Consider the following 22004-nt stretch of genomic DNA (forward strand, 5'->3'; position numbering starts at 1 on the left):
TACTTTTTATGATAAATAACATATTTCTATCTTAAATGAGCAAACCCCGCTCCATACGTTACATTAATGGCAACCTATTGACAATATTTACATCAAATTATTCATGATTTTATTTCAGTTATTTATCTTGACATGCTTTGTTTCATAATTTCTTCCACTCAGGCCCACAGAGACGGTGTGCTGCAGCAGCTGTTGTGTGGGGAGAATGAGGTCTACGATTACGACCTCATAGTCATCGGGGGTGGCTCCGGGGGTCTGGCCTGCTCAAAGGTGAGAGAGCGACACTCACTCTCACACATGCATTCATATTCAAACATAGATGATTAACACAGCACATTTTAATCGTGTATTGTGGTCTTAAGGAAGGGCATCTTTAATCACAACCAAAACTTAAGTAATACATATTTTACATTTCTGGATGACCAAGTACAGCTAGTACCATGGTTACTTTTTGGGTTGTGTGGTGTGAACGGCTTCTCTGTGGTTACGCTTGTCTTACAGGAGGCCGCTACTCTTGGAAAGAAGGTTATGGTGCTAGACTATGTGGTTCCAACACCCAAAGGAAACACCTGGGGTTAGTATGTGTTTGAGAGAGAAACCTTGACTTGACAAAATGAGTTGAAGTGCTTTTTAAGCGAAATTTAAATCAAGACCAAATGTAATTTTATAGCTGTTTTGCAAGCAGTGTCACAGAGGGATTCACATAGAGTGAGGGAAAAAAATATTTGATCCCCTGCTGATTTTGTACATTTGTCCACTAACAAAGAAGTCTTATCATTTTAATGTAAGGTTTATTTGAATAGTGAGAGACAGAACAACAACAACAAAATCGAGAAAAATGCATGTCAAAATTGTTATAAATTGATTTGCATTTTAATGTGTGAAATAAGTATTTGAGCCCTCTGCAAAACATGACTTAGTACTTGGTGGCAAAACCCTTGTTGGCAATCAGAGGTCAGACATTTCTTGTAGTTGGCCACCAGGTTTGCACACATCTCAGGAGGGATTTTGTTCCACTCCTCTTTGCAGATCTTCTCCAAATCCAAAGTTTCAAGGCTGATGTTTGGCAAATCAAACCTTCAGCTCTCCACAGATTTTATATGGGATTAAGGTCTGTAGACTGGCTAGGCCACTGCAGGACCTTAATGTGTTTCTTCTTGAGCAACTCCTTTTTTGCCTTGGCCATGTGTTTTGGGTCATTGTCATGCTGGAATACCCATTTTCAATGCCCTGGCTCAGGGAAGGAGGTTCTCAGCGAAGTTTTGACGGAACATGGCCCCTTTCATTGTAGCTTTTAGTTGTCCTGACCCCTTAGCAGAAAAACACCCACAAAGCATAATGTTTCCACCTCTGTGTTTGACGGTGTGGATGGTGTACTTGGGGTCATTGGCAGCTTTCCTCCTCCTCCAAACACAGCGAGTTAAGTTTATGCCAAAGAGTTTGATTTTGATCTCATCTGACCACAACACTTTCACCCAGTTCTCCTCTGAATCATTCAGATGTTCATTGGCAAACTTCAGACGGGTCTGTACATGTGCTTTCTTAAGCAGGGGGACCTTGCAGGCGCTGCAGGATTTCTGTCCTTCACCGGGAAGTGTGTTACCAATTGTTTTCATGGTCCCAGCTGCCTTGAGATAATTGACAAGATCCTCTTGTGTAGTTCTGGGGGGATTCCTCACCATTCTCATGATCATTGCAACTCCACGAGGTGAGATCTTGCATGGACCCCCAGACCGATGGAGATTGACAGTTATTTTTTGTTTCTTCCATTTGCGAGTAATCGCACCAACTGTCGTCACCTTCTTACCAAGCTGCTTGGCGATGGTCTTGTAGCCTATTTCAGCCTTGTGTAGGTCTACAATCTTGTCCCTGACATAAACAATTCTGTATTCTTCAACATGTACGTCGAAAAGCACAACTCTTCTGTGCCTTTGCACGTAAATATACACTGGCTACGTTGTAAGCGTAATCCCCGCAAAATTGAAGTCAAATTGACAGCAGCGGTGTCTGCCGATAAGTTGAGGAATTTTCCCAAGCTCGATTTTATTCAAAAAAGGAGTTAATAGCAAGAGGGAGGTTTACGCCAGACTTAGATTAGTTGTTGTAGCCCTAAAGATCACCTATACTCGTGCATTGCTTGGTATTGTAGCGACAATGCTCTTGGTACCCAGAATGCCCCGTGGCAAGCTGAAAAGCTACGAAGTTAAGGGGATTAGTAGTAATGGTTTATTTATTGAGAAATTTGTATCACTACAAATTTCAGAGATTCAAAGATTAGTTAGATGAGCATTGTTTGGAGTTCTATTGTTGTGTTTGTTTAGTTTCGATATGTGTAATGCTATGGTCTGTAGTTTAGATTATTTGAGTGTTCACCCTGATTCGGAATGTTGTCTACTTAGATGGCTATCCAAGCTGTCCAATGGTGAAGTGTTTTTGAGCAAACAAACAGTCGTGAGCATTGTTCCGACCAACGCTAGTCGGCGCTACGGTATCGTTGTCCCGGTTGAAGTTTGGCCTATATTCGGGTGCGGCCTGTACTCCAATTTACAAACACAAAGCTCCCATTCTGGTGGGGTGCGGGTTATACAAAATGCAACTTTTTTTTCATAAAATACGGTATGTAAATAGACTTAAGTGAAAGCGGACAGTCCAAGCTTAAACTTCATTTATATTTTAATTCATAATAATGAGCTGGAGTACAAAACCTGACAACAAATTATCATTGTCCAAACACTTTCTGTACGAACGTTTTCCAGTGAATCGATACATTTTTACTAACTGTGTGTGTGTTATGACTAGGTTTGGGCGGAACATGCGTGAACGTGGGCTGTATCCCCAAGAAGTTGATGCACCAAACAGCCCTGCTAGGAACAGCCTTGCAGGACTCTCGCAAGTTTGGCTGGGAGTACGAGGATATTGGTGAGTGGGGGTGGGGAAGGGGGGTATAACATCCAGGGTTTAAACCAAGGTCATCTAGAAATGCTATTGCATCACAATAGCATTTAAAATCCAAGGTCTTCTTGTGAAATCAACACTTTGAAAAGCTATTGCTTTTTCTATTGATTTAAAATCAACGTTCATGTTAAGTGTAACTCAGTTTAATCTCAGGCAACACTTTGGTTTTGAGCTGTCAGTAGCAATTATTGATATGAACCCTGTTGTTCCAGTCAAGCACAACTGGGAGACCATGAAGACTTCTATAAACAACTATATTGGTTCCCTGAACTGGGGCTACAGAGTAGCGCTGCGTGACAAGAACGTCAACTACGCCAACTCCTACGCTGAATTCATTGAACCACACAAAATCAAGGTCGTCCATCTTGCATTTTTACATTATCCTGTGTGTTCACATAGTGTTTGTCTCAGTATTGTTTTTACTTAATGTACTATATTTTTACAATATGTCACAAATTTACACTAAATTGAAACAAAGCCAAATAGCTCATATTTAAAGGAAACAAGTTTCAAATCTTTATATCTCTATCATTTGGATGCATCTAACCTTGGACTGACTAATTCCTGTGTAGGCAACCAACAAGCGAGGGAAAGAGAGCTTCCACACAGGAGCTAGTTTTGTCATTGCCACAGGAGAGAGACCTCGCTACCTGGGAATCCCTGGAGACAAGGAGTATTGCATCACCAGGTCGGCCTCCCTCTTACACACTCACACTGAAAAAAATACTACACACCCACTTCAGGACTTTCTAGCTTGGAATTGGCACAGCATCTCAGGACAGTCAGGTAGATGGACAGGAGAGGACCAGGAACTCTGTGTTGTCCATCATAGGAGGCCGATGTCCTCTTGGCGACTAAGTCCAACATTGGCAGACCATAATTAGGGCTGCAACTAACGATTATTTTGGTAATCAACTAATCTATCGACTATTTTTTCGATTAATCGACTAATCTAATGATTAAAAGAATGACAAAATGTTGAAATTTGAATTCAAATGTCAGTGTTTCCCACAGATTAGAAATCTAGTTATGGCGGGGATGGGGGTGGGGGTTGTCAGACCCGGGGGGGGGTCGTAATAATTCCTTCGTTAATAATTTGTTACACAGTTAATTTGTTAATAATTTGTTACATTAAATATTAATCCTAAATGATTCACACATTCACAAAATTAACAACAACTAATATATCATTTCTGCATTATGCATGTAGCCACGCTAGTGCTAAACAACTATTTAACTGGTCGGCTCCAGGACGCCGGGTAAGTAGCTAGCTCCTGAGACTTCTCACCAAAAGAGCGAAGGGGAACCTTCGAGTAAGGTACCTAGCGAAAAGTAGCCTCAACTTTCCTCGACTTTTAGCTACGGTACTAATGCTGAAAGCTCGCTGATATAGCTGTCGGTCTTACTAAAACGGCGTATGTATGCATTGTTGCTAACGTGTGCTGACGTTGTGACTGTGCATATGTGAGAAAGACGGATGAGTGACAGAGAGACGGAGGAAGGGCAGGGGAAAGGAAATGCAGCTGAACAAATACGCTGCGTGTTTTAACCTAAATAGCAATAAAAAATGTTTTTCACGAAACGCAATATGTGGCGGCCGGTGTTGATTCGGTGGCGCACCGCCACAAATAAGTCTATGTGTGGGAAACACTGAATGTATTTGAGTTACAAGTTGTGTAAACATGTAAACGTCATTATAAATATTCAAAATAGTAATACAAATTAAAGTGCAAAAATGCTTTTAAAAGTGAAGTGCAAACAAAGTTTTAATTAATGTTGGCTTATCATATTTTTGTATAATGCTAGAGTAGATCTCTCGTAATTGTGTTAATATGAAATTATTATTTTTCCACAATATTTAGTTTGACGAATGCTAATTGGAAGAGGTTAACTATTCAGAAGGAACGAAAAGACAGGCTACTATCTGAAGTTGCGTTAGCAAGCATCCTCCATGAGACGTTCTGATAATTCACTGATTAACTACATTGCATGTAAAATAACTGAAATAGCGTTAACAAGCATCCTCCATGAGACGTTCTTATAATTCACTGATTAACTACATTGCACGTAAAATAACTGAAATAGCGTTAGCAAGCATCCTCCATGAGACGTTCTGTTTTCCAACATGTAAGCGTAAATCTTACGATAAGTTAACAAGGCTTCAAATGTTCATGCATTGCCGTGGTGCTGGAATGAAATGCTAATTCCATTTAACAGATGTTGCATTGTACTTTTTTATTTGGTTTGCTGGTAAAATATTCCCAGACTTTTGAAGCTCTCGGTCTAACTTGTTTTGGCTCTCCCACACTCTGTTCCGCCATGATTCAAAAAAGTTATTCTTCTTTGCCTTGGTTTATGAACTTCTATGCCTTGGTGCGACAGTGTAAGCGATACTTCCCCCTGCACTTCCGGTAGGGCAGTGCAATGCTGAATGAAAATTACCGGCAGCTCGGACTCTTTTTATAATATATATATATAATATATGAAGCGTCGACGATAAAAATCCACGTCGACAATTTTTCACAATCGACGTAGTCGATTTTGTCGACTATTCGTTGCAGCTCTAACCATAATAGACCGATGTCCACTTAGTGACTAGTTCCAACATTGGCAGACCGTCATAGACCGATGTCCACTTGGTGATTAAACTTAAGATAGTCAGTTCATATGTATTCTAATGAAACAGTGTAAATTACATACCAATTTGTAGGGATGGGTATCGAGAACCAGTTCTTGTTTAGAACCGGTTCCCAGTGAATCGATTCCTTGGAATCGTTAGCAAAATTCCTTAACGATTCTGTTAACGATTCCTCCGTGCCGTTGCGCATGCGCGAAACTTTATAGTTTATTCAGACTGCAGCAAATATGGCAACAAGGAAGAAGCGTTCTAAAGTTTGTTTGTATTTCACACGATAAAATGACAACAACGCCACTTGTAACGTGCGTAAAAAGTATATTTTGTCGAAGGAAGTAAATACTACAAATATGAAGAAGCATTTGAACACACAGCATGGAATGAAGTTACTGGAATGTCATGTGTTCGATGCATGCAGTAGCGCAGCTAACGTTCGCGCTTCATCTCTAACTATCTAAGGTAGAGCTAAACTTCTCAAAAGTGATCACAACCATTTGTTACTGTGTGAAGCAATTTGCCTTTATTGTGTGTAGTCAATCAAGTTATCTTCTGTCCCGTTGTTTGAAGCATACATTTTAGATCCGGCATTCGTCTCCCATTAGTATCGATCGTATTGATCACTTCACGTTATCGGGGGGCGTGTGTTATCAGCAAACGTTCGGGTCGATTTTTTTATCCATTATTAAACTTAACATTTTAATTGTTTAACATTTTAATAGTCCTGTTAAATGTGCTTGAAAACGCCTAAACAACATACCCAAAGTACATTGAAAGCAGTTGTTGAACCATTTGGAGTACATACATGCAAATGGTCTCTTTTGAAAGGTGACACTCTGAAGTTATTTCCCCTGTTGTTAGGACCCCTGTAAGTCCTATTGGTGTTGAGTAATAGAAGCTTGAACACAAGGAAACTGAAAGTTTCTATCTCTATCTCTTCTATCTCTATTTTGTTTTGAAAACAGAGGCCTGAAGAGGCCTAGAGGTGGGTAGGTATTAGATAATTTCAAAGCCAGTCAAAGCCAGTTTGAGAAATTTGTTTAGACCGAGTGTGTGTGTGGGGGGGGGGGTGCAGGATGCACAGACCTAGTTGGCTGTTGAGGGGAGAATCGATAACAGAATCGATAAGGAATCGAATCGATAAGCAGGAATTGATAAGGAATCGGAATTGTTAAAATCTTATCAACACTCATCCCTACCAATTTGTCACAAGTGAGAAATAGCTAGTCACATTTACTTTGTCGGTGTGTTGAAGCAGGTCGAAGCGGGTCCGTAGTTAAACCTGTCCGTGTAGTGAGATCAGAAGTTATATTGTCAAAGATTTATTTTAATCCAGCAGTGAGATACTGCCTTTGTCTAGAATTTATTGAGTAGTGTTGTACAGACACTAGCCAAATTAATCCATAGGAGAAGCATTGGTGACTGTTTGTCGCTAGTTTAAAATCTAAGAAAGGGGGAATGTCTTGATGCAGGTAAAACAATTGATTGGTCATTATTGGCTTCGGTGTGTCCAAAGTGGTTCACAGATAAGTGTGAACTGGAATACAACTTTAGGATTGTGGCCTTGCATATACTTGCATAATCAATCTACACAACATTGATAAATGGTTTATTTAGTAGATTACAATAAATTGGGTACCAAGGTTGACTGACTTATTGTAACATGAAAGGAAGTTACATTAAAATATCAAATACATCACAGAAAAGATAGCACACTATCACACAAATCCTTTTCCTTTAAGTGTCCTTCAGCAGTGTAGTCCTTGAGAAATGTTTTGTAAATCCATGTCATTTTTTGGTTAATTTATTTGTCCTCGCTAGCAGAGTCTGAGAAGTTTTAGGCCATCTCTGCAACCCGCTTAGGAGTGAGAGACGGCAAGTCTCGCTGCTACTCTGGGCTAGGATATGTGACATACCTATATTCTCTCTCACATATATTATTTATTTTCCCACCCTAACCAGTCTTTCAATTTTGGCACAAAGGTCAATGACAAATAAGGTTTCTAAAAAAGCATTTTTATTAAGTGTTTTCAAAATAGATTTCATGCATATTTAACATCTGGAGCAGTGTGTCTAAGCAACTTTTGTTATTTAAATAAAATTTCAAAGTGGTTAAATTCCTTTTTTTCCTATATTTTTAACTTCACTACCCAAAATGTCAGGTGGCGCAACCAAATATTTGTTAAAAGATATTTATTTTCCGACTATTTATTTTAAGTGAATTCTTTTCACAAGTATCCATTAGAATGTCTATAGTCCCTAACACATTATAATTTTGAGTTGGTGTTTTGTATTTATAACAATTTAAGATCATTGCATTCTAGTGGCCCGGTATTTAGTATCTTCAGCATCCGATTTTCACATTTAAAGACAAAAAAATTATTCTACAAATCTACAAATGAATGCATTCAGTACAATAGCTATTCACATCATATACATCAACCATTTGTTCACTTTGACCTATTATTAATTGGTTGAATTTAATATTTTACATGGTCGCACCACCTGACAATTATCTGTTGTGCCACCTGACAACATTATTAATGACAAAAAATATGCTGAATAATATATATATATTTTTCAAATACACAATAAGTGTTTAAGTCAACAGTTTTTATTAAAGTAAAAGTAGTAAATTGATCAAAAACAGGATGCATCACTATACAATAGCTTGATCGACAGGTAGAGCGAGCAAATTAGAGAGCGCCAAACGGATGACGTATGTTAGCTAGCTAGCTACCAGGAGGTACTGTACCTCAGCGGTAGGTAGAACGAATCACTACGATTAGTCATCCTTGTTTAGGTGAGCATAAATAGTGGTACATTATACCTTCAAGAATGGGCCCTACAGTACACTACACTATCCTGTAACGAACAGTGTTAGCTAGTTGTCCAAAGCACTGGGTCTATCAGCTGGTAGCCAGCTACAAACCATATAGCTAGTAGATACTTTGCCAGCTTTGTTGTCCATGTCTTCGTTGCTCAGCTAGAATTGTAGTGGACATTGATTATTAAACCAATAAACCACTAGAAGGCCACCAAGTCCTGGAGAGCAATCGATGCCATCCAACATCGAACAATTGGAGTGGGTACTATAGATGACCCATGTGATTTCGACAGAACCAAGTTTCCTTCGGCTACCTAGTCTAGGTGTAAACAAATACTTTCTTGACAATAGGGTTAGAGTTAGTGTACCCTTCACATACGCAGTGAAAATTAAAATCTCTGACAAACTTTATGTACGTAATTTTCATGTTTTAAGGAACTTGAAAAGAACCAGCCATAATGTATATCAAAAAGTGTGGTTCAACCTGTGTACTGTGAATATGTCCTTTGTGTTCTTGCAAAACCCTCTTGTCAACATGTACACATCCCTTTCTACCCTCTCAGCGACGACCTGTTCTCCTTGTCCTACTGCCCTGGTAAGACCCTGGTCATCGGGGCTTCCTACGTGGCGCTGGAATGTGGCGGCTTCCTTGCTGGCCTGGGGCTGGATGTCACCATCATGGTTCGTTCCATCTTGCTAAGGGGCTTTGACCAGGACATGGCCAACCGCGCCGGAGAGCACATGGAAGAGCACGGCATCAAATTCCTCCGGAAATACGTCCCAGTCAAGGTGAGGCATTGGATAGGTTGATGGATAGATTTATGATTTATGTCGGCATTTATTTACAGATGGTGATGAATAGATGGATGTTATATGGTATATGATATATGGGTGAATGTATGGCAGAGTGGAAGGATTCATGTATGGAGAGATGGACAGTAGCAGTGGACACTATCTGGTAGGGTTGGGTATCGTTTAAATTTGAAGGATTCCGATTCTGGTTTTCAAATTAGTTTCTTATTGAATATTGGTTCCAATTCCTATCATTTTTTGGAGATTAAAAATGTACGAATATAATGTTCTGTTAGCTCTGATTCTGATGTGCAAATAGATACCAGATAGGTATTCATTCAGCAGCATTTGTAGGACTATCCTGTACTATACACTAAACAGCCTTACTACAAAAAGCATCCAAAGTAAATGTCAAATTATGAGATGGAAATAAATACGAGGGAGGGGTGCCTAATAAGGGTTCCTCCGTCAGGAGGACCATAGGGGGCGACACAGGCCACGCCCAAAAGTCAAATTTTCAATATATTTGTGTCACTAAATCAAATGTATTTTTGAAGGATGGTTCAAACCTAATAGGCTTTAAGGTGACATGCCTCTGAAGTACCATGCAAAGTTTTACCTTGATATGTCAAAATATGACTGAATTACAGCTGTTTGAACTTGGACCAAATCTGACAATGCTCGCCATTGGGGAAACAGCTTTTTTTATTATCCAATTATTGAACTTTGTGTATTCCATGCCTGGGAATTGCTCAATTGGCAATTGAATCAAATACAAAATGGCTGAAAGAGGTGTATTTATGTAAATGTACACATTGCCTCAATTTCTTTGTGTCAATAAATCAAAAATAATTTTGACTGATGGTTTTTCAAACCTAATAGGGTTCAAGATGGTATCTCTCTGAAGTACCATAAACAATTTCCCCTTGGTATGTTAATATGATTGAATTAGATCTGTTTCAACCTTGGCTGAATCTAACAACGCTTACCACAGGAGAAACAGCTTACCTTTTTGTACAGTAACTGAACATGCCAATACTCAACACTGAGAATAGCTCATCGAGCTGGAACGGTGACCTGCAAAGTATAAGGTCGTAGGTTTTAATCCAGCCACACTGAGTCTGTGACTCACGGGATGACATCGTTCTGAAGTACCATGCGTAATTTCACCTTGATATGTCAAAAGATCATTGAATTACAGCTGTTTAAACTTTGGCCGAATCGAACAAGCCATGCTACAGGAGATACAGCTTTTTTTGTTGACAGAAACTGATCAGAATTTCTCAGCCTTGCGGGTAGCTCAATGGGTTGAAACTTTGTCCTGCAAAGCGCAAAGTCACAGGTTCGACTCCAGGCACAGTCTTTTGGCCTGTCATAATTTTGATTACTTGTTTAGTTAAACAGGCAGATATCATTCTGAAATACCATGTGCAATGTCATGCAATTTCACTTTGAAATGTCAACCGTTTCTTAACCTTTGTCCCAAAGCTGACAAAAAACTAATATATCACTCATATCACGCAGTTGGAGCACAGCTAGATAATCAGCGTCAGCACCCTTGGGTACCCAGCATGCAGTGCGGCATGTCCAAACAAAAACAAATGGAAAATAGTTTGGTTACAACAGCCTTGGGAGGGATTTCAGTTGTTGTGTTCGTTCAGTTAGATGTTTGTAATGTTATTGTTGGTTAGTTAATATAATCTTGTTGGTCACCCTTATTGTGTATGTTGTTTTGTTTAATGGGACCAGAGAGTCGGCTGCTAAACTGTCACAGGCTATTCTTGCAAGAAGTTGTATATGAACGCTGCCCTAGCCCAGTTGCCCACATGACTTTAGTTAGTTGTGCATTGACTGACAGTCTGGAATTGTTTTTGGCCAAACATGAAGTCGTTTTGCTCTCTTGTTGTCCAAGTCTCGATCTTCTACTGTGTACATGTTTATAATATTTTGCCATTTTGCGGAGGAACCCGCATCGCTGCTTGCAGCTATATTTTATAATTTATATTTCTGGGAAACGTAAGTTTATTTGCAGGTCACCCCAATGTGCCTAGTGTCTGAACGTGCTGTTATCAACTACCAACTTGAACATTGCTGATACATCTAATCTACGATTGGAACACACACAGCTATCTATCTCCTACGTTCATCAAGACTCAATTGTTTTCTGACATATTATGTCAGAAGCTGGAGTCGCCTGAAGATTGTCTGTGGTGACAGCTACGCTTTAATCCTCAATATGCTTCCATTCATTTCTATTGGCCATATTTCGCCACAAATTATCTTGGAGTTCTCCAACAAATTAGAATTTTGCCTTTTTTTGTGCCCCACTTTGCCATTTTTGTTTCATTTAGTTGGGCCATCATTTAATGGGGAGGCAGTAAGCTAGAAACCTTTTGGCTTTAGCCTAAATTTGAGCTGTAATGTCAACCAATCAGCTTGTAGCCATGTGAAAGTTTCAACCGGGTAAGTACAAACGACAGTGCGGAAGAAACCTCTTCCAAAAAAAAAATATCTACAGAGAAATTCCACAAAGGGATTGTAATGACCATCGTTATAAAGTTAGGAACCGAAATGAGGAATCGAAATGCGCGTCTCATCAAATCCATGGTGCTTGGAAATTTTGAACCGTTTCTAAAATGGAACTTGTGCTCGATACCCAACCCCAGTGACTGGGTATGATGTGGAGTTCGATTTTGCTGTATTTTGGATATCTAAATGTATAAAATGTGCCCCTTTTCTGTTCTAATGTCAGTTGAGTGAGAAGGCTGGGCATCTTCCTCTATGTTGCACACATGCTACTTGCCTATAAATCTCAACAAACCAGCATGGGCAAAAGCAGACATAGGAATTGCATTGAAATACATTGCACGATGTGTAAAAATAAGGACAAATGTGGGGATAAATAGTTGCATTTTCAATCCTTTTTCGGAATGAATGGAAAAGGTTTTATAGTTTAACAGCTTTGTAAATATATGTTAAAGATCCTGTAAAGCAAATTCCATGATTTGCTTCTCAGTACATTATATACGTGTGAAATGAGTTCCTGAAAGCATGTGCAAAGCGCGAAAGCGTCACACTGAAATGTGGAAGTAGAAAAGTTTCTGTTCCGTTTTCAGATCAGATTTTTTGGGCGGAGCCAGAAATGACTGATCTACGTCAGATCACTGAATGGCTCCTCCTGTTGTACTGCTATTGTAGCCTACATCAGCTTGCTAGCTAGCTTCAGGATGTCTCCCTCCACCCGCAACTGCATCTTCCCTTACTAGTAATGTAGGGGGGGTAATATATGGGTCAAACAACCAAAACGATTCCCCTATGGTTTAAGGAAGATGGGAAACTGAACAGTGTATTAACATGAACCAAATAATGCCAATACCAATAAAATTCCAGCTATGGGTTAAATCAGAGCAAGACTGGTCCAAGTACGGTTAAATGAAATACGCATTTAATAACTTTGCAAATGAATTAAATCAATTACAAGGCAAACATGTTACAATATGAAAGCTTTGAATCTTACCTACTCTACCATGATCATTGTAAATCAGAGAGAAAGCAAGAGGTTAGCAAGGAGAAGGTCTCAGGAGATGAAGAATCCAAAGAACAATGCATTACAATTCTCTTTATACACAAGAACAACCAATCAGACCACATCTTGAATGGGGTGTGAGAGCCATCAAGTTGAGACCGTCCAGAAACTCTTTACCATATGAGAGGTGGAGGCAGGTTTGACACCCAGCCTTACAGTAAAGTACGCTACGTTGATGTGTTTTGAAACGTTTTTAGCATTCTACCTATACAGGAGACGTTAGCATTGCTAATAGGCTACTGTTGGTGACAAAATCATACTTGCAGCTTGCGTTTGTGAAGAGCATACAGGTCGGAACAGCACCTCTTTTCAGCAACAGTGGCTTAGCAAATACTTCTTTAAATTGTCCTAGGTTTTCATTCAAAATTGTCTTTGGTGAAACGGTCCGAGCAAAGTATAATTTAGTGTCGAACTTTTATAGGGATCTTCCCATAGATAAACATCAGCCATGCCTGTCGAGTGTCTGGTTCCTTGGGAAGATTATAAAAAGTTTCAGCATTCCCAGTACAGCCTGGAACACTGGATTTACAATGGTCCATTTTCAATATACTTTAAAAACGTGTTTGTGTGGAAGTACACAGAGCAGCGCGCAGCTAAATTAGTGTCTGACCAGAGGGCAGGTAAATGTACATTTTGGGGTGTGACAAAGTTGATGCTGCACGTCACAACTTGCATTGGCGTCACAACTTGCACTGTTTCAAAAGCTGGCGTTTGCTAGTTGCAGTTTCAAAAAGGGAAAATTTGATAGGAAAGAGGTTTCAATGGACTTTGAGGTTCACTGTATGTCTATTTTACACACCAACCTCATTTTTTTTTTTTTTTATTAATCGCCCCTTTAAATTTCTAAAGTTCTTTAGTTAAATCAATTAATTTAATTGTGTGAATACTGTCATGCTGACAGGACAAAATGTGAATCGCTACAAACGATTTTTGTTGAGCATCATTGGAGCTGGGAATTCCAGGATGTTATCCTATTGTGTTTAACTTCAGGGAAAGTTTAAGTTTAAGTGGCTCTGTCTTTTGTGTGGTTTTGCATAAAGTGGGATCCTACCTCTGCATTGTGTATTCTCACAAATGCCTCATTAGTTAGTTTAGGAAACAGAAATATGACAAATTTGTCTCATTTACACATTAAATTACACACTAGGTTTTCCCAGCAATGTTGGGACAAGAGGTTAGTGAGGGAAGGACTTTTGAGTGTTCGTCAGCAGTGGCCCATTTGTTTTTTTTTTTTGTGTCACTTCATGGCTTGGAAATGCCAAGGAAAGATTTCTGTTTTCAGCTATGAGAAAATATATTCTTCTTACTCTTTCAAAGGTAGTTTGTCAGTAATGGAGTAGACAATTTTAAGGGAAACAAAACCCTTTAATGACAAACATTATCTGTTTCTTAGAAATGTGTATTCCTTAACACTTTATCTATTGATAAATTAAAATTAAGCATACTGTTTGTGTGCGTGTGTGACTGTGTGTGTGTCTCTCAGGTGGAGGAGCTAGAGGCAGGCACTCCAGGGAGACTGAAAGTGACTGCCAAGTCAACAGAAAGTGACGAGGTCATTGAGGGAGAGTACAACACAGTAAGTGCTGTGTCTTTCCTGCGGCTTCCCCACACCCCCCTTTCCATCCAGCACTCAACTTTTGCCTCATCATGCCTAACACTGATTTAAAATCAAAGTATTTTTCCATGTGTACTACATTGAAATGGAAAGTTCTTTTCACAAATTTTTTCAGTCAGTCCTGTGTTGTCACAGCCTAATTACTGAAGGCAACAGCTTTCTGGAAAATCTATTTATTTGTTCCCTGGAAATTGGTTTAAGTAGCTGACTTCTGAGTACTTTGTGTGTCCCCACCTCGCAGGTTTTGATAGCCGTTGGGCGTGATGCATGCACTGATAAGATCGGCCTGGACACAGCCGGGGTCAATGTCAACCCCAAGTAAGTCCTTCTTTCCTTTGTCTGTTTTTGTCTATATCTCTAATCCCCCCCTCTTCATCTTCACTGACCATTTACCAACTCAGCTTCCTTTCAACTAGAGGGGGCTATTTGTGTGTGTGACTGTACCTTTAAGACTTGAGTCATGGTGATTCAGCACATATTATCCCATAACCCTGTGTGTGTGTGTGTGTGCGCGTGTGTGCGCGCGTCACAAAGAGAGAGACACACACAAAGAGAAAGAGGGAGAGACACACAGACGCAGAGCGAGACACACAGAGACACAAAGGGAGAGGGAAACACACACACAGAGAGAGAGAGAGAGAGAGACAGAGACCGACACAGAGAGATATACAAAGAGTGAGAGAGACACACAGAGAGAGCGAGAGAGACACACAGAGAGAGATAGAGATACAAACAAAGTGAGGATGTGCGTTTATAACAGTGGTCTTGAGTTTGCAGGGATTAAACAAGCATGAGGCAGGCTTAAGCGATCCTGTCTGGGTCATATGCCTGAGTCATATGACACCCCACCTAGCATTTCCACAGGGCCGACACACATAGCTTAAAGTGCACCTGGTTAGAGGCAAATACTTTGCTGTGTCACTGAAATCCTCATTTGAAACCAGTGTTTTAGTTTGGATATAGCACTTATTGTTGTGTTGTGAAATAATACGTTTGATAATGATATTTCTGAAAGGACACCTTTTTTTGTGGAAGTAATTGTCTTCAGTTTCTAACATCGGTATCTGAGGTCAAAACGTGAAGTCATCGTTAATAAGTTTACTCTATAGTCATTTCTCTTTCAGTTTGGGTTGCACAGTAATAGTTGGTAGAAACTTTCTTCGGGAGTCTTGGTAAAAATGCACTTGTGCACACTCACACACAATCGAATGTGCCATTGAAGTGTTGGTCATCCTAACTGTATATCTGTTTCTTTTTGTCATTACCAGGAATGGGAAGGTACCGGTGAATGGCGAGGAACAGACCAACGTGCCCCACATCTACGCAATCGGTGACATTCTGGAGGCCAAGTGGGAGCTGACACCCGTGGCCATCCAGGCCGGCAAGCTCCTAGCACGCCGCCTCTTTGCTGGTGCAACACTCAAGGTCGGCTCGGCCACTGTGTCCACCCGCCTGTTACAATTTCGATGCCGGTGACACTTGGCATAGACTATTTAACTTATTTTAGTGTTTTGTTGATTACTAGGTCCCAGGCTACTCTGTAGGCCTGATGGCTTTTGACTCTTAATTACACTCTTAATATGGATGGTGCCAAATATGAATCATTATTGGATGGTATAAGTATTAAAGGTCACATGACATGAAAACTTCACTTTAGGACGTTATTTAAAATAAAAGTTTTGATTTTCCAGCTACGGCAGCTAGCTCCGTTACAGTAGTGGTGAAGGAGTTGGCTAAGGCGAACTCTTGCAATTGGTTATGGCAAATCAGAGTGGCTTTGGGCAGATCCAATAGTTTTAAACTTCAACAGAGGACCCGTCTTAAAGGAAGATAACGTTTGTCAATGGAGCGATCCCAGACCCTCTGTACAAATGAAATGTACGAGGGTCTGGTTAGGACCAGGCTACCTTTGGTCCCCCAGTGGCTAGATTTTTCGATAAGTGTAAACCAAGCCCTGTGTGTTCTTCTCCGCCTTTGACAAAATGAAGGCTCAAACGCTCTGTTTGAAAATCTCCTCCAAGTGACGTAGATACGAGAAAGGTTACCTCCCCTCTCTCTGCTTTGCCCGCCCAGATAATCTGGCCCGTCCATGAAAAACTTAGCTACGATCGTGCAAAGGCAAGTGCAATACCGGTTTTTCCTGGAGAGACATCATGGCTAGCAAACGAACGAAGCATAGCAGTTGCTCAGTGTTTGGATGTACAAATCAAAAGTATTTTTTTAGTTCCTTCATCCAAGCCTACCAGTATCTTAATTTGATTTTCGCTGGAAATGCGCCAACACAACTTCCCAAAGTTTTGTTTGTCTGCGCCAAACATTTCAGCCACTACTGTTTCCTCAACCTGAGCCAATACAAAAGCTGGCCTTGCTGAAATTAAATTCTGGATCATTACTAACTCTCCTTGGTAAAGCTACAAACCTTGGACAAGTAAGTTAACTAACGCTATATCATTTTGTTGCTTTACTGCAGTGGTCACCAACCTTTTTAGGCCAAAGATCACCGACCTTTGCCTTGGTGACCCGAAGATCTACCTATTGAGGCGTTGAGAGACAGAACAGACTCCAGACTGAACTTACAACTTAACTTTATATTTGGCCTTATTGTAATTGAATGAAATCAAACACTTTGTGAACAATATGAACAAGAAAAAACACTTTTGCAATGAGCAGGCTGGATATGAACGGTTTTATTTATAAACTGAAGTTACAACACAACACTGACAAATTTCTCATGTGACAAGTCAGTGTGATGGCTGTGACTGAACACTGTCTGTGAGTGCCTTGTAGTTTGGCTCATAAGCAGAGACAGCCAGTCTGAGGCAGTCTGTGAGGTGTCTGTCAGTAAGCCGGCTCCTGTACTTGGATTTGGTGATTTTCATCTGTGAAAATGCCATTTCACAGAGGTAGGTCGATCCAAAGTAGGCACTCACTTTTAGTGCACATGCACAGAGGAGAGGAAACTTCTCTCGGCTGACAAGTCCCCAAAAGTCACTGTCCCTTGACCTGGCTTTCAGCTCAATGTCATTTTGCAAATGAAGCATCTCCATGTCCACTCCACTTGGCAAAGCAAATGCTTTCTCGAATTGGTCTGCAACCTCCTCTGTATTAATAGGCAAGAATGGGTTTGAAAGAAATGCAGCAATATCCTTCATGATTTCTAACTCACCAAAACGTCGACTGAACTCCGCTGCCAGTTTGTCCAGGTGCACACAGTACTGCTCAGGGTGAAAGTCAGAAGAGTCTTTGATGGACTGTGACATTTTTTCCAGGTTTGTAAAGTGTGTCAGCGTCCCTTTCCTCAGATTCGTGGTCCAGACACAGAGTTTGGCCTTGAACGCATTCACTGCGCTGATCATGTGGAGGAGGTGCCGGTCTTTTCCCTGGAGTTCGTGGTTGAGCGAGTTCAGTTTTCCGGTTAGGTCCGTCAGAAACCCCAGGTCCAGTAGCCACGCATCCGTTGAAAGTTCCTCGTGCTCCTCGTTCCTTTTCGACAGAAACGTCTTAATCTCAGGCAGCAAGTCAACAAATCGCTGCAGCACTGTTCCGCGACTCAACCAGCTGACATCAGCATGCAGAAGCAGGTCTCCATACGCCGAATCGAGCTCATCCAATAACGCCTTGAATAAGCGATGCTGAAGCGCTTTTGCTCGAATCGAGTTTACCACTTTGACCACCAGTGACATGACATGAGAAAAGTCCACAACTTTCCCAGCCAAGGCTTGCTGATGAATCACACAGTGATACTTCATGAAGTCGGGGAAATCCGGATCATTACGGCACAGTGCTATAAAACCAGCGTGCACACCGCACATTGCCGGTGCCCCATCGGTAGTGATTGCCACCAGTTTCTGAATGGGGATGTTCTTTTCACGGACATATCTTTTAAAAACGTTGTAAATATCCTCACCTCTCGTTCTCTCTTTTAATTGGAGAAGAGTGAGGAAGTCCTCCTTTGTTGTAAAGTCCTGGAAAGCCATTCTGACAAATACAACAAGCTGAGCCGTGTCCATTACATCCAGCGATTCATCAAACTGCAGTGAAAAATATTCACAGAGTGACAAGTCCTCCAACACCTGTTGACCAACGTTATCCGACAGTAACTCGATCCTTCGTGTCACTGTTGTAGGACCAAGAGGCACAGCACGGAATGCAGCTTTTATGTCCTCTTTGTTTTTGAAGGTGCTGCAAACAGTCTCTGCGGTGACGGTCAATAGTTCCTTAAACAAATCCCCATCTGTAAAAGGTCTCTTGTGTTTAGCCAAAATGTGGCTAATACGAAATGACGCCTCAGTTGCAGCCTTACTTTGAGACGTAGGTTGTGAGAAAAGCGACTGTTGAGCCTTCAACTCCACTTTCAGCTCCTGAACTTTTTTGGCGCGGATTGCGCTCTTTGGTGGATAGCAGTCTTTGAATTTCGGATGGTTAGTGTTGTGGTGCCGCTCCAAATTCCCTCGCTTAGACAGTGCCTGTGGCTGGTGGCACAACATACACACACTCCTGTCTTTTACCAAGGTAAAGATGAATTCCTCTTCCCATTCATGATGGAAACTGTAGTTTTTCGCCCTCTTTCGTGGTGCCTCTGCCATGCTTGCTAACACTATGTGGACAACACGGCCGGGTAAATAAACAAACCAACGGCAACCACGCCCACAGGTATCCTGGGATAGCAGGTCTCTCAAAGGTCGTCTTCGGGAAAAAACGCCCATTTAATCTGTCGGTGAATTGCTTTGCAACACGCACAGGCCAATATGCAAATCCAGGTACAAGAGAACGCGCGTTCAGTTTAAGAATCCTCCGCGTTCATGAATTAGTCGGAGATCGGTATTTCTGAAATTATTTTGGAGATCGACAGGGAAAGTCTCCGAGATCGACACGTCGATCGCGATCGACAGGTTGGCGACCTCTGCTTTACTGTATATGGTTACCTAGCTTGCTACCCTTAGAATGTGGCTGTAACATTAGCTCTGCAGCTAATAGCTGAGTTACTGTTACTAATGTAAAGGTAAATGGCATCAAGTGTGTGTGAATACAAACGCTGTAACGCCAGTGTTGTACACTTCTTTGTTATTTGGATAACCGTTCTGCTGTTGGTGTTATGGCGCTCGCGATATCAGCCTTTCCCCTCATTGAAATTATTATGAGTAAGCACCTCTGCAAACCAGGGTGATCAGATGAGAATGGCTAAATTCGAGGCATCTTACAGTAACGGGGGCTACGAGCCATTGCGATACATCCGTTGTAAACAGACACATAAACAGTGCGTTTTGAGGAAAGCTCATTGTGGGACTGCTCGTAGTGGCTGTAATTATGCACCAAGGATGAATTTCGGGAAAGATACTTCAGATACAGTAATAGGGAACCACTAAGGCCTATTTAAAAGCATCCAAAAACAGCATATCATGTGACCTTTAATAATTAACAAACTATTAGCATTTAAGTTGTATATTGTTCTACCTTTGTGTCATTTTACAACTTCATGTCAGACTGTTGTTTCATCTCCACCTTGTAATATTCACTTTTGATCCTGTATCTCTGTGTGTCACAGTGTGACTACGTCAATGTGCCCACCACAGTGTTCACCCCTCTCGAGTATGGTGCCTGTGGCCTCTCTGAGGAGAGGGCTGTTGAGCTCTACGGACAAGACAACATTGAGGTGAGTCAGACACAACTGCTTTTTTGAAGCATACTCCATCCTGGTTAATTATTGGGTGTGCTCAAGCCTTCGGTGAGCACAACCATTGTTCTCTCACATATATATTCTTCTTACTATTAATTTTCCTACCCCTAAGGATCCCTCAATATTTGGGATACATAAACGTTTATTAGATGTTTTATATGCATGTGGTGCGCCTGCGCAGTTCTGCCTGGCCATGTCCGCGGGAAAAAGAGTTGTGGAAAGTCCATGAGGCTTTAGGTTAATGGAGGCAAGCAGCATCGGAGAAGAAATGTTTATTTTACCGTTTTGAAAAGGTGGAATTCTATGGTCTTAGAAGCTGTTATTTGTATTAAGGTTGTCAGGTCAGGGAAATACATTAGTTATTCAAAGCATATTAAGTTTTCGCCATTTAAGTTTTGGGGCAATAAAACTTGCAAGTTTTTATAAGGACTTCTGGCCTAGTGTTTTCCACGCGTACAATTATTTTCTTTTGCACCATACAAAAGACCAAGGAAGGCAGGTTTGGACTTGCTCATATATTAACATTAGCTACTGTCAATAGCTGTTGATGTAACAGTATATGTAGTGGACACGTTAGCTAATAAATATTTTTATAATAAGTGACTGAGAATATAACTATTTCATCTGGGTAAATTGCTAAATTGTAATCCAGCATATACCGTATTTTTCGGAAAATAAGCCGCATCATGTATAAGCCGCACCCCCCCAGAATGAGCACTTTGTGTTTGTAAATCGGAGTATAAGAGTGGGAGTCAGATGGCTGAGCGGTGAGGGAGTCGGGCTAGTAATCAGAAGGTTGCCGGATCGATTCCCTGCCGTGCCAAATGACGTTGTGTCCTTGGGCAAGGCACTTCACCCTACTTGCCTCGGGGGTAATGTCCCTGTACTTACTGTAAGTCGCTCTGGATAAGAGCGTCTGCTAAAGGACTAAATGTAAATAAGCCGTACTGGAATATAAACCACACTTTGCATGTAAACAACGTTACTGTTGCGCCGGCTAACTTTGAGTGGACCAATGCTCACGATAGATTACTTGCCCAGACACACTGTTGCAGCGGACAGCTGATCTTGAGACAAAGCCACTTTTTTGTTCTAAAACCGGACTAAAAGCCGCTTCGAAATATAAGCCACACAAGAAAACTGTCAAATTGTAGTACAGACGTGGCTTTTTTTCCATAAAATTCAGTATATGTATATGGCCATAAAAAAAGACAGCTTTACACAACCACTTAGCATTATATTGGCTAGTACGCAGTGCATATTGCAGTTGGTGCTGGTCAGATGTCAGTGAAACACACAAATACAGATTACTTGAACAGTATTCTGTGCACAGTGCCCGTGATAAAATTGGTTGCACACAGACAGATCAGATTCCTGATACTATAGATAGGGCACAGTGACTGCGATGATGTCAGCGACACATTTACATTTATTCATTTAGCAGACGCTTTTATCCAAAGCGACTTCCAAGAGAGAGCTTTACAAAGTGCAAAGGTCACTGATAATAACAACGAGATAGCCCCAAAGCATTGCGGGTAGCCAAAACAAGAAGCACACATTGTGAACAACAACAAAAATAAGTGCCAAAGGGAAGAACCATAAGAGCATGTAATTAAGTAAGTTACAAATAAACAACACAAATCCCTAAGTGCCAGTGTACCTGTCGAAAAAGCAAGCAACAGTAAAAAATAAAAATAAGATTAACTAAAATAGAATATTTCGCAGCGAATACAACTGTTTAAATCAGTTACCACTAACCAACAAGAGCTACAAGTCTCTAAGCAAGAGTCATTGTGATCCTTGAGGAAACTAGCATTGGATTCAGCAAACCATTCCTAAGTACCGTTGTACTCCCGTTGTACACACATTTGTCTGGAATTATAGCTATAGTGCAGTGCCCGTAATGCAACTGGTGATGAC

The 22004-nt window shown here is 40.8% G+C and overlaps 1 protein-coding gene across 2 annotated transcripts in view; it reads left to right on the forward strand.

Annotated features, from left to right (window-relative positions):
- txnrd3 (thioredoxin reductase 3) overlaps positions 1-22004 on the forward strand; it is a 50303-nt gene that overhangs the window by 23614 nt on the left and 4685 nt on the right. For both annotated transcript variants that reach the window (XM_047024952.1, XM_047024953.1), the window contains exons 4-13: positions 163-270; positions 502-574; positions 2800-2919; positions 3168-3310; positions 3528-3643; positions 8978-9203; positions 14276-14368; positions 14649-14725; positions 15676-15832; positions 19953-20060. In XM_047024952.1, coding sequence (XP_046880908.1) covers positions 163-270; positions 502-574; positions 2800-2919; positions 3168-3310; positions 3528-3643; positions 8978-9203; positions 14276-14368; positions 14649-14725; positions 15676-15832; positions 19953-20060 — 1221 coding nt within the window. The remainder of the gene's footprint in view (positions 1-162; positions 271-501; positions 575-2799; positions 2920-3167; positions 3311-3527; positions 3644-8977; positions 9204-14275; positions 14369-14648; positions 14726-15675; positions 15833-19952; positions 20061-22004) is intronic.

Source organism: Hypomesus transpacificus, chromosome 9 (assembly GCF_021917145.1).
Source record: "Hypomesus transpacificus isolate Combined female chromosome 9, fHypTra1, whole genome shotgun sequence".
In the NCBI taxonomy this organism is placed as follows: domain Eukaryota; kingdom Metazoa; phylum Chordata; class Actinopteri; order Osmeriformes; family Osmeridae; genus Hypomesus; species Hypomesus transpacificus.